The sequence below is a fragment of the Camelus ferus genome, chromosome 15 (assembly GCF_009834535.1).
Source record: "Camelus ferus isolate YT-003-E chromosome 15, BCGSAC_Cfer_1.0, whole genome shotgun sequence".
NCBI lineage: Eukaryota > Metazoa > Chordata > Mammalia > Artiodactyla > Camelidae > Camelus > Camelus ferus.
Genome location: NC_045710.1, coordinates 18,200,825 through 18,220,493, shown reverse-complemented (window position 1 = coordinate 18,220,493; position 19,669 = coordinate 18,200,825). Strand labels below are relative to the sequence as shown.

General features: G+C 50.8%; 1 protein-coding gene across 1 annotated transcript in view; it reads left to right on the top strand.

Moving 5' to 3' along the window:
• The window catches only part of OTOF (otoferlin), an 83,276-nt gene that overhangs the window by 13,698 nt on the left and 49,909 nt on the right, over positions 1-19,669 (top strand). The window contains 3 exon segments of the mRNA XM_032497193.1: positions 10,836-10,924; positions 16,645-16,744; positions 19,433-19,614. Coding sequence (XP_032353084.1) covers positions 10,836-10,924; positions 16,645-16,744; positions 19,433-19,614 — 371 coding nt within the window.

Genomic DNA, 19,669 nt, shown 5'->3' with positions numbered 1-19,669 from the left:
CTTTTTTCCCTGACATTTTGGAAGAATCAAATGTAAAAACATTAAAGTCTAGACAGTTCGGGGAGAGGAGCTCTTTGACTCCCTTTTCACTTTCTTTATGTCTTCTTGCATCAATTTTGGATTTTTATATTTTTCTAGGCATTCTCACATTTTATCTAGGTTTTCAAATTCATTAGCACATATTTGATCATAATGTTTTAAAATATTTTTTGTGTCTATAACTATTTCCCCCTGTTTATTCCATATATCATTTATTTGTGTTTTCTCTCTATATTTCTAGGTCAGTCTTGCTAAAGATTTTTTTCTTAATCTTGTTAATCTTTGTTAAGAAACAGCTTTTGGCTTCATTAATCTCCCCTACTTTTGTTCTCCATTTCATTGATTTCTATCCTTTTCTTAATTATTTTCCTTCCGTCTATTTTATTCTGCTCTGTGACTCTTTTTCTAACTTCTTGTGTTGAGCACTGAACTCATTATTGTTAACTTTTTTGTTTCTTAATAAATGTATTTGAAGCTATAAATTTTGCTCTATATATGGTTTTAACTGTATCCTATAAAAATTTATGTATAACGTTTTCATTATTATTCAGTTTTAAATATTTCCTACATTCCTTTATGGTTTTCTTGTAAACTCAAAAGTTATACAGTAATACTTTATTTAGTTTCCAAATATATATGACATTATAGCTCCTTATTTTATTCATTTCTAATTTTATTGTGTTATCACAAATCATAGTGTGAACGATACCGATCATTTAGAATTTACTGAGACTTCTCTTACGGCCTAATTCATGGTCATAAATACTCCCTCTGCTTAAAAGGAATGTGTTCAGTGTAAGGCTATATCTGTAGCTCAGTATAAGCTCAAGATTATTAGTTATTCAGTTCTTCAAATGTTCTGCTTTTTTTCTCTGGTTGATCTATCAGTTTCAATCACGATTTAAAAAAATCTGCTGCTACAGTTGTGATTTATGTATTTTTTCCTACAGTTCTGTCAAGTTGTTGCTTGATGTGTTTTGAAACTGTGTTACTCGTTGTCTATGTGTTCATTATGGCTATATCATTTTATTTTTCCTTCTACCAGGACTTAATATCCTTCTTTGTCTCTTGTGATCTTTTTGCATTAATTTCCATTTTGTCAGTTATTAAGATTGCTATCTCAGCCAACTTTGGTTCATTTTCCTGGTATATCTATTTCAATCCTTTTAATTTCTTGGATTAAATCCTTCAATCCAATTAATTCAATCCTTTTAATCTTTTGTCATGCTCTTATTTTCAATAATGCTGGTCTTTAAATTCAAATGTGTCTTCTTAGGGCATATATTATTAGATCTTATTTTCTTACCCAATATTAGAGTCTCTAGTTTTATCTATTTATCTCAAATAAAATTGCTATTGATACAAGACTTATTTCTACTGCCATCTTCTTTTCTATTTTCCATTTACTGTACTTTCTGTTTCTTTTTTTCCCTACTTTCCAACTTTCAACTGGATAGATTCTTCTGTTAGTTGAAAAGCTATACATTCTATTTTTGTTTTCAAAGTAGTTAAAAACACTGTACTCATGTGTGTGTGTCCCTATTGAGAGCTTATACAAATAAGTAATTATAATTTCTCCTAACATGACAAGTACCTTAATATTCTCCTGCCTCTTTGATTTCCCCACCTCAGTCCACATCCTCATGCTGACATTTTCTAGATTCGAATTTTAATTCTGTGTTCTTATGCATGTGTGTTCTCTTTTTCCATCACTTGTCTTAGCCATCTTTGTTGTTTTTTAAGACAATTGTCTTTACCAGGATACTTGATCACTTTTACTTCTCGTATCTCTAAAGAACCTCTTAGAATTGTTTTCCTTCTTATTTGAGTACCTTCTCCAGAAGCAATTTTAATTTAAATCTTTATGTAGCAAATCTTTGAAAGCTTTGTAAATCCTAGAATATATTTCTTATTTCTTCAAATTTGAATGAGAGTTTCACTAGACATGAGTCTAAGCTCAAAGCTCTTTCTGTCACAACTTCAGAAATGTCATTCCCTATGGCTGTTGAGAAGTCCAATGATCATCTGATTTTGTCTCTTTGTGGGTGATCATTTCTTTCTCTCTGGAAAACTTTGATATTATTAGTTTTTATTACAATGTGTCTATTGTGGATTTCCTTATCTTTCTTGTTCTGCACTACTTTGTGAGCGCTTTCACATCTAAGGCGTTTTGTCTTTCGTTTACTGTGGAAAATTCCATCTTGGTTATTTTTTCCAAACATTCAGTTTTTATATTGTTCTCGCCTCTGCAATTCGTGTGATCAGATGTCAGTATTTCTTCTTCTAGCTGCCACTTCTTAGCTTTTCTGGTTTCGTTTTTTGTTTGTTTGTTTGTTTGTTTGTCTATGAATCCTTTCCTACTGTGTGGGAGTTCTTTGAAGTGATCTTCGAATTTACTAATTTGGCCTTTTTTCTTACGATGCCCAGCCCTTGTTTCATATTGCTGATACATATTTTCACAGTCCATTTGTTCTAAGGATGCTCCAGTTGGCGTGTACTGTTTAGTATGTTGTCTTTCTTTCATAGGAGAGATTCTCTCTCAATCTCTTTACTTCGCTCTGTTTACACCCCCCTGGTATCAGCTAGTCTGTCTGGTGATGAGTAATGAAGACGCATCATCAAAGCTGCTGTGTCAGTCCCTTGGGGTTAAGGGCGGGCACGAGCACCAGGGGAGCCCCAGTCACCACGGAAATAGAGTCCGGGTCTCATCTCTAAGCCTTTAAGGAGAGACATGGTTGACAGAAGGAAGTCCTGACTTTTAACAAACTAGCTCTGGGGATTCAGTGAGAGAAAGTATGAGGCAGCTGGTCTATCAACATCTATTTATTAATCTTCATTCCAGTCGGGCTTTTGTCACAATGTTATCAGTAAAGGAGCAGGCAATGATTGCCCCAAGGTACTGCCAGGGAGAGAGCGAGCAGAACGAACAAAGACTTCCTCCAACCTATTCTCCCACTGCTGAGTCCACCCTCCCCTTCCCCCGAACCTGAATGGCTGCAGCTTCCCCAGCCCAGGCGCCAGCTCGCAGGGCCTGCGGTCTCCCTGAGCTTCTCACATTCCTTTGTCTGCTTGTTTGTTACTTCCCAGAATCCATATTTCTCTCTTGCTTCTGTTGTTTCTCCAGGGTTGACTTTGGGGTGACACAAAACAGCAGCTCTGCTGTGACCCCAGAAGAGCTTACCCCAACTTTCCTGGGCTTTGCCTCTCACATCTGGCTCTGTTTGGGCTGGGAATGGCCTCATGGCCCCTGTTCCCTTTGAGGTTGGCATTTAGCTGAGCAGCCTCCAGGCTGAGGGGCCACCCAGAACTGCTGTCTCCTCCTCACCCAGGGCCCATCCAACACAGTGCTGCTGTGTCCATAGTCCCAGAGCTGTAGACACAGGGGAGCAAGATCTGAACCTTCTCAGGCTCAGGAGCCACCACTGACCATCACAGCCCCCAAAGAGCACCGTCCCCAGAGAGAGTTCTGTTCTTGCCTTTTCCACCTCCTGGCCGTGTGACTTTCGGCCTCAGTTTCTAAGCCTCAGTTACCACATTTGTCAAATGTGGCTGATAATCCGTCTGAAGTCTCTTCATGGTTCATGAAGTAAAACTATGAACACAGCGAGGGATTCAGGGAGCCAGTCCTGCGTATTCAGCCTGATGTCTCAGCCTCAGCCTCAGCCCACTGCACCACCTACCCAGTCCACTTCCTCAGTCAGGCCCTGAGAGGGAGGGCCTGGTTGGGTGTAGATGCAGGCAGCCTGGCCCAGTCTCTCAGTCCTGCCTCTCTGGGCCTCTGCCCCCAGTCGGCCAGGCAGAGCATCTGACTCCCTCTTCCTCACCAAGTCTCCTAGGGGACATGTCCACCCAGGCCTCCAGCCGGCAAGCAACCTGATTCCCCTTCCAAGGGCACTGTCACTCTTTTCCATTAAGTGCACCCTGGAACACCTGAGCCATGGGTATACATGACATTCCAAGTTAATCACCGCATCCTTCCTCTTCCCAATGCACAGGGCAGCAGGAGAGTCAGTCCAGCCACGCACCAGCACGGGACCACATTCTGAGCACCTAACGTGTGCCCGGCCCAGGTAGAGATATCCCAGAGGGAGAGGCAGGCAAACAGCACACACACATCCCCGCAGGCACTTGGGCACAGGGGAGCCTCTGGGTCAGCGCGGAGAGACCAGGGAGTTATGAGCAAAAGCACGTGCTAAGATCAGAGAGGAGGTGCGAGGTGGGGAGAAGTTGCTCTCACCTGGGGAAAGTTCTGCGTACCCGCGGGCAGACAGGGAAGTTGCTGGTTGTCACAATGGAGAACCTACCAGCACTTGGTGGAATGGGAGCAAAGATGCTAAGTGACAGGAACTTGCCCCTCACTTCCCCGCTGGGCAGTCCCATGGGAAGATCACAGCAGCAGTTTCCCACAGTGGCAGCATGCTGCTTCCTGAGCAAGCTGTTTCCATCCAGTCTCCACAGGAACCTACAGGTGATGAAACTCCGGCTCAGAGTTGATGAAACTCACCTTCCCACGGTGACAGCTGTAAGCAGCAAAGCCAGGATTCTAGGTCTACACTTAGATGAGATTCTAAGCCCCCTCTGAATGCAGCAGTAAAAACTCCTTGGCCTGACCCCCACCGCCCCTGCAAGGCCTTACTGGGGTATCTCCACACCCCTGCCTCCATTTCTCCTTCTAAGAAGCAGCTTGCAGCCTGGCTGCCACTGGTCTGCAGGGCACACCCCACAAAGCACCAGCTCCCACCTCCTGCTTGGGGAGGGCCCAGGGGTCTCGCCAAAGAGAGCCTGAAGCTGCACCCATACTTACCCCTGTTTCCCCAGCCTGGGTGGACATGTCCTAAACTCCCTGGCTAGTCCCTGAAAGAACCAGCCTGTCAGTGATTCCAGAATAAGCTTGGAAAAGGAAACTCAACTGTCCCGCTGAAGGCCTCTGGACTTCTGAGAAAGTCTCTTTTCTCACCATTACTGTGTCTGGGACCTTTGGGAACCAGCTCAGTGAGGTATAAACCCATTAGTCTTGGAGTCATGAGACCTGGGCTGCAGTCCTCACTGAGGTGTTAACAAACCCTGTTTCTTTGGGCTGGCCACTGAACCTCTCTGGGCTTTGGATTCTCCTTTTGTAAAATGGGGATAACCTCCTTGCTCTGCCACTTTACAGAAATAGTGTGTGGCTGAAAATGAAATAAAAGACATGAAAACAAATTATTTCTCCCTCCTCTGCTCAGACAAGGATGAGAGGGGCTGCTGCAGGCGGGGCAGAGGAACCTGAATGGGGAGGAGGTTGAGGGACGGGAACATGGAAGACAGACAATGCTCTGTACAACAAAGGTGGAAACAGAGCCTGGACCTGGTGTCTCCTTTCCCGGAGGCTGGAATCTGAGATCCTGCATTTAACCTGCAATATGGAGAAGCTAGAGAGAGAGAGAGAGAGGCAGACAGACAGCCTTTGTGCTGGGCCAGCAGCCAGCAGAGGCCCCTGAAGGGGTGGGGACAAGGGGTAGGAATGGCCACGCCCAGTCCAGCTCAAGCCAGTTTGGTTTGGCCTTAACCAGGCTCTCTGTGGACCAGATCCCCCAAGAGAGGCCAGAATAACAATAGTATTTGTAGGAAGAAGAGCAGCTGCTGCGTGCTGAGCACTTGGTAGAGGGCAGGACGGGCTGAGAGTGTCCACAAGCGTTATAACTCACTGCAGCGCACTGGGCTGGCGTCATCCCAGGCGATAAGTAGCAATCAGGATTTGAACCCAAGTCTAATTCCAGAGCCTATGGTCACTTGCAAAGTGGACAAGGCTCAGTCCCGCCCACAAGGGGCTCAGTCCAGTAGGGAGATGGACCCAGTACAGACAAATACGGACTATAGGCTTTCTGAGCCCAAGGGGAGGGCATCAGCAGGGAAAGTGGAGGGTCAGAGGGACCTGATCTCATCTGCCCCTTTTGCTTGTACCTGGAAGTCAAGGCTATGAGCTCCATGGGACCAGGAACATACTTTCTGCTTCATCATTGGCCTGGCACTCAGCACTGGGGAATATTGCTGCGTGAAAGAATGAACAAAAGGATAAACCCAGCTGGAGTCCTGGGTCTTTAACTTCCCCAGACAGTCTCTTTTCATTTCACTCTAAAGCTTTGCAACACATCCTAAGATTTTTCCCTCCCAAAATCCTAGAGGACTGTCCCTTTAAGGACATTGCGTTGCGGATTTTGGTTGGTTTCAAACCTCGCTGATGCAGCTCAGGGTAATCCAGGTCATTCTCCATCTTGCATCAGGGAAACCTTTCCATGGAGTCCTAGATTGCTGGGGCTGATAGGATGCAGAACTCTGCTACCTTGGCCAGCACCTGCCAGGTCACATCCAAGTCTAGAGCTGGTGAACTGGGTCACAGCTCCACACTCCCAGGGCTCCTTGAGAACCCCTTCAGACAGAGGTCCTCTTCCATCCTCCTGCCCCTAATGCTTGCTGCCTTACTTCCGTCAACATTCCTGTCACAGGCTGCAATTTCAGGTCTATGTCTGTCTCCAGAACTACCCAGGAGCTCTTGAGAGACATCCCTGCATCTCCACACAGAGCCTGGCACACAGAAGGTGCTCAGCAAACGTATAAGATGCTCAGTAAACATACAAGGTGCTCAGTAGACATACAAGATGCTCAGAAAATGTTTGTACCTGCATGGGGCTTGCTGGCTATGACAATTTGAGTCACAGTGTTTAGCTCCTACGACCTGAGTCCCCCAGCGTGTTTAGACACTGAAGTGGGCGGGATCTTAGATAAAGTGTGGGTTCCCTCAGCCAGGTCACTGGGCTGCTGATCTTTAGGGCATCTCCAGAAGTAGAAGGCACAACCCCCAGCTGTTGTGGCTGTAGGAAGAGAATTATGCCAGTGCGGCCTCAGGCTGGAGAGAGGTTCTCTGTCCCCAGTAGCCCCCTGCAGTCCCTGCAGTGTCCCTCCCCAACGATGCCAGACCTTGCACCAGCTCCTGGAACTGACAGCAACACAGTGAGAATCACTGTACCAAACCACCATGTTGATTAGCTCTTACCCTGAGCTGGGTTCTATGCTAAGTGCTTCATCAGCCTCACAGTAACCCAGAGAAGCAGTACTGTGGCTTCACAATCATGTTACAGGGAAGGAGGGGGAGGGATGGAGAGGGGAACTCACCCGCCCTCACCCACAGGCTAACCGTGAGCAGCACTGCAGTCAAGGCAGACATTGGAAGCCTATTTGTTGAGTGCCTACCATGTGCCAGGCCCCGTGCTGGGTGCAGGGAGACCCCAGTGAATGAGACAAGAATGGGCCACCTGCTCTGCTCAGGCTCTGGACTGCTAAGCGAGACAGTCAAGCTATCCCAGGAATTTTGGAGGCAGCAGGAAGGGAGGGAGCTGTTGTGTAGAGAGACAAGGCCTAGGCTTGGAGCCAGTTCTGCCACTTTTGTTAGTCCTCCCTGACAGGAGTCTGACTCTTAGAGAGAGGCACAGGTAGCATGGGTGACTGTCACAGTCACCTAGTGCTGTGTAACAAACCATTCCAAAGCTCAGAGAAGTTGACAGGCCAAGTCAGAAAGATATCATCAGAAAGTGATGGAGGGAGAGGTCAGGGAGGTGTGAGGGTCAGCCCCACCCAGGTACTCAAGCTCCCACAGGAAAAAAGAAACAATTGAATAAAACCAAATTAAGTCACACCTCTGATTTCTGCAGTGCTGAGTCACTGACAAAATCCTGTTTCTGTGTGATCCCATTTGGTTCTCTGCACAGCTCTGTAAGGGAGATTCTGCCTCCCTCTCCTCCCCACCCCCACTTTGCAGATGAGGCAGCTGAGCGCAAGGGAGAGGGACAGGCATGGCCTCGAGGCATGAAGCTACCTAGTGGCAGAGCCAGGACTACAACTCTTAGAGTTGGCAGAAGAACTAAGAGAAGTGACCAGCGGGCAGGTCCTTCGTTACTCAGTGGAACTCACTGCTGCCCACGGGGCGCAGTGGATGTCGGCTGCGGCTGCATCGGCTGAGTGGAGGTTGGCAGCGTTGAGAACCACTGAGCGAGAGACAGGGACAGAGACAGAGGCAGAGAGACAGACACACTTCCAGTTTCCTGGTTCCTCTGTGTTCACCTAATTAATGTCATGCTTCAACGCCCCCTTCCGCTGCTGGTGCCATTTCCACAGCTCCTTTTCCTCCTAACCCCTCCCTCTTTCCCAGGCTAAAATCCCACGTGCATCAGGTGGATCAAACATGCTTTCACCCTTGATTCTAAGAAAACAAAAATCTCGGTGTCCCTCCTCCCCTCTGCACTGCGGCTTATGAGTTAGGCCTTCCCGCGCTGGTTTATTTCCCTGCAGCCTAATAACAGCAACTTCATTAAGAAAGCCATGCTCCCGGCTGAGCTGGAAGCCTCCAGACAGCAGGAGCAGGAGCAGCTCACTGAGGCCTGCGGCCAGGCTGCCTCCCACGCTCCCTTCCCTGCCCTTCTTCCTTCTGTGTCCACGACCTCCCAAGTCCCCCCACGCCCCTCTCACAGCCCTCTTCCTCCTCAGGTCCCCTGTCCATCCTCTGCTTCTTCCTCCTTCACCTGCCGGCTCCAGCTGACCACGGAGACGTCAGGGGCTTCCCTGGGCCTCGGCCAGTGCCGGAGAGAGAGGACATGAAGGCCATCTTCCTGAGACAGGCTCTGTCCACACTGGGCTGTGACCTGCCACGTCCCCCAGCTCCCGGGTCCCCCAATGGGAGAAGGCAACACAGCTTTGAAATGGCAAACTTGCAGGGTGGGCTGTCAGAAGCCTTCCCAGCACCTGCTGGGCCACTAACAACAGAGTCCTGTCACTTCCCTGAGCCCTAGTTTCTCTGTCTGTGGGATGGAGAACTCATTACCAGCCTCTCGGGTTGTTGTAAAGACTAAATAAATTAATGCATCTAAAGCATTCAGACCTTCATAGTGAAAAGTTCTCTACCAATGACAGCCATTATTAATTTTCCTATTTTTATTTATTCCTAGCCTATTGTGCATTCCGAATTTGGTAGGGTATAAAAATAAAACTTAACAAGTCGTTGCCTAATGGGGGAGGGCATAGCTCAGAGGTAGGGTGCGTGCTTAGCATGCGTGAGGTCCTGGGCTCAACCCCCAGTATCTCCATTAAAAAATTAATTAATCAAATAAATTAAATAAAGCCTAATTACTTCCCCTCAATAAAAAATTTTTTTTTAATTTTTAAAAAGTCACTGCCTTCCATCTGCTCTGTCAAATCCCCCCAATACCAGATACCAACTCTCAGCAGCAGGTTGAGCAGACCTCAGAGATTTCTGGTCGTTTTCAGTTACTCAAAGTCCAGTTCAGAAGGTTCTACTGCTCCACCCTGGCACCCCTTCTCTCAGGCTTGTGGCTCAAGACTCAGAGTGAGACAGGGACCTGCTCAGGCCCTCCACCTCCTCCTTCCCCTCCAGCAGGGGCCAGGGGACATGGTCTGATACTTGGTCTCTGCCATGGACGTGGCCCTCCTTATGATGTGGCAGCTTGCAGGTGAGCTCCAACCAGCTCTTGAAGCCTCTGAAAATCTCACAGGACACCATGGGGATGTGTTCTGGATGTGGATTTCCAACCTTGGACCCCTGGCTCCACCCACTCCAGCTCCTACCCCTGCCTCATCTGAGCTGGGGACCCCTCCCCAGGCAGGCAGCCATGGGTGGAGAGTCAGCAGGCTGGCTCGAGCCCGACTAACTTTCACAGCACCCACTGAACCCACAGAGCATAAAGGTGCCACAGCAGGCTCCTTCCTGGCAGCTGTCCTTGCCCAAAGGTGCTCCACGGTTCTCTCGAGAGGCTCAGGGGCAGACTAGTCAGTCCACCGCCCGGGCAGATGTCACTGGGAACTTGCATGACAGCCTCCCCTTCCTGCAGGGCCTCAACCTCTCTGAGCTATTCTGCCAGGAAAGGACCTCAAAAACACTGTGCCTAGGATGTGACTCTTTCCAGCTCTCCCTTTCCCCCATCTTCTTTTACATCACAAAAGGAGGAAGAACCAGGGGGTGATGGTTGGGGTAGCAAACCTTTAAGGCATCCCTGAGGAAAATGCCTGGCCCTGCCTGTTGGCAGCTCTCTTTAGAGGATGGAGAACTTTGTACGTTTTGGCCTGTTTTCAGACCTTGTTGCCATTTCTCGGACATCTGGAAAAATTGCCTTGAACTTCCCATTCATCATTATTATTGACTCAATAATGAGACCAAGATGGAAGGGTAAATCTAGAAATAGTGAGTGGAGACAGGCTATCCCTCCTCTGTGGGTCTGACCCTAATAACACTAGACTGCTAAAATCTGTCCCCAAAGTTAACATTGCCAGTGTAAGTGGTGGTTTGACCTGAATGGGGAAGGCAGAGCTTGGACTGGTCAGAGTGAGCCTGACAGGAGAGCTGGAAGCTAACAACTCCACTCCACACACAGCAAAACCCAAGCTCACCAGCCACAACCCTGGAGCCCACCCCACTCTGGTTGCACCACACACTCACAAGTGACCCCAAGAACTAGGAGACCACTAGGAATCAATGGAAAAAGCTCTGGACTGAGAATCAGAAGCCCTGGTTGGCTCTAGGTTCTCACACTGACTATATGACCTTGGGCAGGTCACCCAGCCTCTACAAGCACCATCTACAAGACCCACGCTACAAGGTGGTGTTGGAATTAAATGAAATTCCAGCTGTGAGTTTTGTCCCTGTGGAGCATGGGCTGATGTAAGGGGCCATCTTACCAGGGATCCCCTTTCCCGTTCCCCATACCCCTCCCTGTCATTTCTACCCAAGGCTACAGCTGTCTGTCTCTCCCCAGACCTTCCGGTGGCCAGTGGCCAGCAGCATCAACAGCAATGAGATGCTTGAGATTCAGATCTTCAACTACAGCAAAGTCTTCAGCAACAAGTAAGTGTGGGGTAGGGCGGGGCAGGAGACGCGGGGCCCAGAGGGGTGGGGATCCTGCCTTGTTCCTTGGGATGCCCTCTCCTTTGAGTTTAAAAGGGGGACCCACACCCACTGCCTGCCCTGGATTAACCTCAGTTTGGGATTAGGAATCAGGAAAGGCCGAAACATGTGGGCTCCAAGGATTCTGCGGTTTTTATGAGGAGTCTGCAAGATCTCAGCTGAGTACGAGGTGTGGGCATTCCAGGCCTGCTGGCAAGGACGCCTCCCTTCAGCCTCTCAGGGCATCCCATCATTCAGGCAGCTGTCTCCAGCATCCACAAGAAAGGCTGTTTAGATACCCCATCAGGGTCCCCCAAGATGAAGCATGACCTTCTTCCCTGAGATGAAAGACCTGTAAGGACAGGAGAACATGCACAACAAGGTGGATGTGGAGGAAGAAGCAAAATCAGAAGCCAAGGGTGGGGAGGGTCATCCAAGCAGCCCAGTAGGGACCGACAGTAGATGACAGAGCGTCTGGGAGCCTCAGAGCTCAGTCAGTGCCACCCTTGCCATACAGATGGGGAAATTGAGTCTCAGAGAGGATACTGAGGCCACGTGGGTAGACAGCAGTGGAGTGGGGCTAGGATACATGCCTTCTTCCTTCCCTTCCTTGTCCTCAAACTCCCGGAAACCGCGGTATGTGAGCAGTGATGGTGGAAACCAAGGACGTGGAAGAGACTGCTAAATCGTTTAAGTAAAAGCTGCTAGACCGATCCCTGAAGTGCTGGAAACCCTTGAAAACATCAAAACTCCTGCTATACACAAATCAGAAGTATTCAGTAAATTGTTTAGGAAACTTGACTACCATGACAGTCAATATGCTGGAATATAAGGCTTCGATGAATTGTTCTAAAATGCCAGCAAGAGGGAGACAGAAGGGAGGAGTTTCTATTCTGATTCTCCTTCTCCTCTCTCCCCACCCTCCCTGCCCCCACCCAAGAAGAGGCAGGAAAGCCCACAAGGGGAGGCCTGGGCCTGGTGGGAGAGGATCCTGCAGTTTCCATGGAAACCTGAAGGATGTCCAGGGCACTGCTGACTGCAGAGCTAGGGTGAGAAGGAGGGCCCACCCTGCCACAGGCCAGTTCAGTGGTCGGAGAGGGAGGATGCGGTGTTTGGAGTCAGGTGGGGCTCGGGTCTCCCACTCTGGCATCTAGGCTCCATTTCCCGGAGCCAAAGAAAAAGCCCACCTGGTATTCGCCCTCTGTCCCCACCAGGGCTTGGCTCAGTCACCAGGCTCCTTCTTATGGGGCAGCTGGGGAGCTCTAGGGGTCACACTGGGCTCAGCAACCAGCAAAGCCATACCCACTGCTTGAGACAGTGGCTGGCACCCAGCAGGCCCCCAATCCCTTTGTGGAATGAGTGACTGAATAAATGCCCTCTTGGGTCAGGAGGAGAAAGTGTACAGGGCGGGAGAGTCTGGGAGCAGGAATCCTAAGTGGTCCTTCTTCTCTGAAGAGTTCTGGGTGCGTTTGGGGAAACCGAGGCTGGTGTGAGAAACAGAACCTACCTATGGGCCTGATCCCACCCCTCCTTTGGAGAAAGAAACTTGTTTTCAAAGTGGGGGGCAGCTTGGAAACTGGCTCCTCACTCAGCAGTTGTAGAGGCTGCTGGGAGGAGGAGAAGGATGGTGGGAAGGAAGAAAGTGTCCTAGTCAGAGGCCATGAGACCCCATGGGGTCTGCTTGGCCCACACTGAAAGAGGTCCTTTTTCAAGAGCCTTGGGCTGTCCTGTGATGATGTGGTGTTGGGTCCAGAGGATCTTGTGTGACACCCTCTGCCTGTCCAGGACCCTTGAAGGGTGATTGCTTGACCCAGACACTGGTCTCCTGGGGCTCCTGAATAATTCAGGGGCCAGGAGAACACAGGCCTCAGGCACCCGACACCACCTCCCAGGGGAAAGCAATGAATTATTGACAGGTCCTGGTGCCTGGTTGCAGCTCTATTGTAGTCAGTTCTGTGGGCCTGTCTGTGTCTGAGGCCCCCTCCCTGCTGGCTAATTACCTAGGAATCCTGCTCCCTCTCCGGCTACTCTGGCTACTCTGGAGCCTCCATGGGGGCCAGTCCGCCCTTCTGAGCTGAATGTGGACTCTGTGGGGGGCGCCCCCTGTGCAATGGGTAACCTGGATTGGCTGCATAAGGGAGGTTGTCAAAGGACAGAAGATTAGATTCCAGCCCTTTCACCAACAGCCTTGGGGAAACAGGCCCAGAGAGGGCCTTTGCCTAGGGTCATGCAGCAGGGTCAAAGCAGAACTTGGTCTTCAACCCAGACCCCCTGAACCCTGTGCCAGCATTCCCTCCCGAAGAATGAACAGCCTCACACCTCCACTTTCCAGGGAAAGGACCCAGCTGTCCAGGGGCATGGCAGCCCACCCTGGGCATGGGAGCCCACCTCTCAGGCAGCTCCTCCTGGCTGACCCACCCAGAGAAACAGAGGTAATAGGCAGACCCCGCTGAGTTTCCGCCAGGCTAGACAAAGGGTAACCAGGGTCCAGGTGTGGGGCGTGGTCTCCAGGGTCACCATGCAAGCCAGAGCCAAGGCTTCCTTCCTGCACCAGCTCCTTTCCCCAGAGTACATCTGTGGAGGCGTTGAGGGGCAATGGAAGCAGCAAGAGGGCACTTGTTTTGAAGCTGCGTTTTCATAGCAAGCACCTTGGTTTTGCTTTGATGGTACGTTACAAGTTTGTAAAAAGAGCAAAGCTTTATAAAAATGTTTTTCATTATGCTTTACATAAGACTGAGATCATATCAATCGTCTATTTCAAAGAATACTATTTTTTTACCTTTGTTTGGGGAAGTAGGGGGGAAGGGTTAGGAGTAAAGCACCACCATCTCAACCCCCCCCTGGGGCTGTGATGAGCCTAGTCCTTTGGCCTTGCTAGCTCCCAGGATCCCTACCCATCCTCTGGGTGGCAGATGAGCTCCGGCTCTGTGAGGCTGCGCATCTGCACCCAGAGCCCATCCTGCAAAGGGGACCAGGCTGCGTGGGCCCTCTAGATGGCAAAAACGCCCCAACGCCGACATCTGAGGACGTTCACTTGCGTGTACTCACCACCGCCCAGTAAAGCAAGCAGTCTCACCTCCTTTGGGGACATGGGAAAAAAGCAAGGCTCAGAGAGGTTGGAGAACCAGCCAAAGTCACACAGCTGCCCAAGTGGTGGAATCTCCTTTAGACCCTGCTGGCAAACCTACCTCTGTCTGACTCCAGAGCCCAGGCTCTTTCTGCTGTCTACACTGCCTCCTATTAGGGATGGCATTTAGTCTGTGTGTGGACAGGGCTTGGGCCAGGGCCGAAGGAGCAGGGGATTTGCCAGAAGGCAGACCTGGGCTTACTGTGTGATTGAAGAAGAAGTGGATGGATGAACAGTCAGGACGAACAGGTCCTGATGCCTGGTTGCAGCTCTGTTGTAGTCAGCCTAGTCAGGCCCCATCATGGGGCATCTAGCTGGGGCTTGAGAGCCTGTGTCAAAGAGGCGGTTTAAGGGACTCCTCCTGGACGGAATGCTAGACAAGCTCTCCTTTAAGGCCCCTCTCAAGTCTAAAGATCTGAGACTCTGACCTTGGTTAAGCCTGGAAGGCACAGAAGCCTTGTCTGAGCACTTGGGGTGGGGGCGGGGGTGGTTGGGTGGAGGGTGGAGATAGCTCCATCCTGCCCCCTGGGGGTATCTTGTGACATTGCAGCATCTCTGCTGATCCCTGGGCCTCCCTGTCTGAGCAACTTAGAGGCAAAGTGTGCCTGTGCACAAAACACTCAGCAGGTGCTCACCAGGTCCTAGTGGCACTAACATGGCCTGAAGTTCCAGTCTGCAAAGGGCAGCAGTAGAACAGGGATTCTCCAGATGTGCTCCCCCACCACAGTCATCAGCATCTCCTGGACACTTGTCAGAAATACCCATTCTCGGGCCCCACCCCGCCCGCTGAGTCAGACTCCCTGGGGCAGAGCCTCTGGTGAGCTGAGGCTGCCTCTCACCCAACTTACCCTCTTAGCCATCTCTCCCAACACTGAGTTCAGTGACTTCACACTGGAAACTTGAAATTGGCCTTGGTGGGAGTACTTACACCTTGGAAGTGGGCAAAATTTACAAGTCAGGTCTGCCCTTCCCCTCCCCTCTCCAGTCGTTAAACAGTTGCCAGCACAGTCGCGGCTGGGTGGGTCCCAGTCATTTGTGTTTTAACAAGTATGATTCTATCCATGCTAAAGTTTAGAAGCACTGATTTATATCCAAAAGAGGTGAGGCTGTAAAAAACCTAGTGTATTCTTTCGTGCTTATAGTCTAGTGTTAGAAGAGCTACACAGTGACAAAATTGAGACTTGGGGGCAGTGGCACCATGTCTCTGACCCCCAGCCCAGCACTTGCGTCAGCCCCGCCCAAGCTGGGGAGAGGCTGGGATGCAACAAAAGAGGAAGCTTCCAAAGGGTGGGATCGGAAGACCCAGTGGAGGAATGGTACAAACAGGCTCACTCTCAGGGAAGGTGGGGTGAGCTGGCAGATGGGGCTGTGGACCCCAGATGGAAGCATTTCATATTCATTGACCATGGCTGCTCCCACCACTTCCTCCCCTCACACAGACAGGAGGCTTTTCTTAAAGTGTTCACCCTCCATGGCCTTTGGGAGAATGCAGGTATCAAAAACGTCTGTTAAAGTTAGAATCCACCTGATACTTCACCTCACCCAGATTGGCCATTAAATTAACTGCGTCCCTCCCTGCTTTCTCGGCCTCACCTTCCTTCCCTAAAATCCAGGGCAGCACCAGATGATCCTAAAGTCCCCTCCAGTTCTCCCAGCCTATAGATGCCTCCCCAGCTGTTGTCCTTTCAACCAGAAATTGTGTATGTTTTAATGTACCCCATGTGGAATCACCGTGTGAGAACATCTCTCAGAATACACTGTTTTCTCCCAGAGCCATAGCCTTCAAACCATGGGATGAAACGACAATCAGGTCAACTCCATCTGCATGTATGGGGTACCCACTGTTGTTCATTAATTCAGCCATTAGATTTTGAGATCTCCTGTGAGCCAGAAATATCAAATAGAGGCTGGAAGCTGGAAACAACTGCTTCCCTGGAAAGGCTGGGAGTATGGAAATCCCACAGTCAGGTGGGTCCTTGCCCCAAGGAACTTACAGAATGCAGGTGTGAGCATCACTACTGACTAAACAGGATGAATATGGCCCAGTGGTGCCACTGAGGAGTAATGACCTTGGTCATGTTTAGAGAGGCGGGAGGGGGAGGAGCAATTTGTGTGTCCAGGAGCCTCCTGTCCTCCCCCAGCAGTCTCCCTGCTGGGCATCTGGAAGCTGTCCTTCAAGGGCTCAGCTGAGCCCTGATTGCATATGCCCGAGGAACACAGGGCTCCACTGTGATATCCTGACCCCAGTCTGTGAACATTCCCCTGGGTGCATGCTGCCCTCAACTCTCCTGGGGAAACAGCTCTCAGATACACAACCACGCACAGTTGCTGGGGGTCACAGACCCGTCCTGGACATGCCACCCTGGCCAGGACCAGCCCTCGCTCCTGAGATACCTTCTCCAACCCCAGCCTGGAGCTCAAGCAAGCCCTCCCTCTCTGCAGCCCACTTGTCTCCTTCCTGGCCAGTCACAGCCTCTTGGGATGTCAGCCTGGCTCCTCATTCTGGCCTCTTCATGTGAAACCATGAAAACCGTGCCCCCTCTGCCGGTTGCAGGCTAATCGGGACATTCCGTATGGTGCTGCAGAAGGTGGTGGAGGAGAACCACGTGGAGGTGACCGACACGCTGATTGATGACAACAATGCGATCATCAAGGTGAGGGTGCCCAGAAAGCCCCTGGATTTGCCCATTAGAGGTCACCTGGGGGCCTATTCACCTCCCTCCCCGACACATAGCGTGGTCTGGGGTGCGCTTCCTGTGGGCAGGAGATGGGGTGAGAGGAGGGGACTCAGGTCAGACTCTGCCAGAGCCCCTCAGCCTGAGGGCCGTGGCTGGAGACCCTGGGGCATGGCAGGGTCTGCTGTCCCAAGGTGGATGCTGCAGCCTTTCCTGCAGTGAGAGTACAAGAGAAGTGACTGGGGCGGGGGTGCCCTCCCTTCTGCACACGGGGGGCCTCCCAGCTCAGGAATCACTAAAGAGGCATCTCTCATTATCCAAAAGTCAGCCTGAACCCTGCTGGCCACTCCAGGGCATAACCGACACCTTGGTGTCTAAGACTAGCCATTCTGTGAGGGCAAGGACCTTCTTTCTATTCCATCTGTCACATCCTATCCCAGCACTTCCAGCAGGGAAGAACACACATGCACCAGTGACGCCCAGTCTATAGACACTTAATACAAGTTCAAACAAAGGAAGGAAATCAACCAATCAGGACTCCCAGACCCCAAGCTCGGCTCTGGTTCATCTGTCCCCTTGAGCTCATCCATGTCACCCCTGGGCAGCTGAGCCTAGTGGTGAGGGTACAGACCTTAGTGAGGCCACTCACTAACTGTGTGACTTGGACAGGCTACATATTATCTGCAAAGTGAGCAAAATTATCAAATCTACTTCACAGGATTATTCTAAGGATTAAATGGGAATTCACAGAAAGTGCTTAAAACAGTTAAGCAGAGAGATAGTGCTCAATAAATGTACAGAATACTATCAGTAGCTATGATTTCCTGACTTCAGTTTACTCATATCTAAAATGGGGCTGTACCATTGTTCCCCGGCCCTGTCCTGCACACGGCCCTAAGCAGTAGCAGCAGAATAGTCTCAGAAGCAGGACTGCAGCCACAGGGAGCCAGAAGGAAAGGAGCCCCTCCCTGAGGAGTGCCAAGGGTGAGGCAGAAAACTCCTGGGGCCTTGGTGTCTCAAGACATTTCCTCTGCTGAGAACAAGGAGAAGAGGTGGAGCTTCTCAGCTTGTCCCCAGACAGGCCGTTCTCACACAGGTAGGCACGGGCAGAGGGGCTTCTTGAAGTCAGGAAGGCTGGGGTCTCAGCCACCACAGCAAGGAGAGAGGGGATGCAAAACACACTAAGGGACCCCAGTGGGCACGGGGGTGCTTGGAGAGGAACGCAGATGCTTGGTGAGGTGAGGTGAGAGGGAACTAGGGAGGCGGGCAGGAACAACCAACAGCGCAGCCCGTGCCCTGTGTTTCTAGAAGCAGATTTAGGAATTCAGCAAAGGAAAGGACTTACAGATCACCTAGCCTACCCACCACCCATCTCCACTATCCATTTTTTGAATGGGAACACTGAAGTCCTGGATGAGGAATGGACTGAGTCAAGGAATGGACAGCTGGTCCCAGCAGAGTCAGCACTGGAACCCAGGGACTTACGATTCCAGGACCACAATTTCTCCACCACCATGTGCTTGATCACACTGAACTGGCCACACTGGCTCAGTGGGAAGGACATGGGGATTAGAGTCAATCAGGCTGAGCCCAAACCCCAGCTCCAGCACTTTGTAGTTCTGTGACTCTGAGCAAGTAACTTAACCTCTTTGATAGGTTAGGTAGGTTAGGTCGAAGTGTTGGGAAGATCAAATGAGTTTATGCTGAAGCATCTTAGCCTAATGACTAGTGCAGCAAGGATTCAGAAAATGCGTGCGACTTTCCCTTCCCCGGGGGAGTCGAGCCTGGGCATCTGGAAGCCCACACTGTGGGGCGAAGGCTGCCTGGGTGGAGGTCTCAGTCCCTGATGTGGAGGAAGGGCAAGCATGTCTCAGAGGTGTTCTAGCCCCTGTGCGGGTGGAGGAAGGGACTAGAACAAGTCTTCCCTGTGCACTGGGAAGAAACTAGAGCTGAGAGGAGGAAAGTGGCCCAGGGACCCAGGGACCCAGGGACCCAGGGACACAGAGCAAGAAGCCAAATCCGGATGCTCAAGGGCACAGTCAGGGCCCAGGTTTGCCGCTCCATTTTCCCTCAGAGAAAAGCCCAGAATGACCCCCAGATGCCTTCCTCTCCAGAGTATGAGTGTGGGTATCAGAAGAGCAGGAGGAAGTGCCAACCCCATGCTTTGGGAGGGTGTCCAGGGCCTGGCTCCTCTCCTGAGTGGCACTCTCAGCTCTCATCACATCCCGGACGAGCGTCAGGAGTAGGGAGGGGGTCAGCCGATTTCAGACAGACCACCCCTCGTCCCTGCAGGCAGCCCTGCTTCTGAGGACAAAAGAGTGACGTACACATGGGGGATACTGAAGGATGCTCTTATATGTGTACAGTGGACTCAGAGAGCCCAGTGCGCCCACCCCACCACCTCGGACACCAGGGAGGAGGAGAGTCACTTGGGGCAGGACCTGGAGCCAGAGCCTATTCAGCTGACTGAGCCTAGGCTTGTCAGTTTCTGAGCCTCTGTTTTCTCATCTGCAAAATGGGAGAGTAGGGGGAAGCTAGTACCCAGCTTGCCTTCCTCTAGTGAGTTAAGGATGTGAAAGCACTTTGTAAAATCCCCAAGTAGCGGAATACATGGGGCTGTGATTATTATTGCCGTCCCAGCCACTCATCACGCATTTCTCCCTCCAGACCAGGCTGTGCGTGGAGGTCCGATATCAGGCCACAGACGGCACGGTGGGCTCCTGGTATGATGGGGACTTCCTCGGGGATGAGTCCATTCAAGAGGAAGAGAAGGACAGCCAGGAGACAGATGGGCTGCTCCCCGGCTCCCGCCCCAGCTCCCGGCCACCGGGCGAGAAGAGCTTCCGGAGGTAATAGGCTGGGCCCTCTGCCTGCCCCCGCCTCCTGCCCCCAAAGACACAGGGA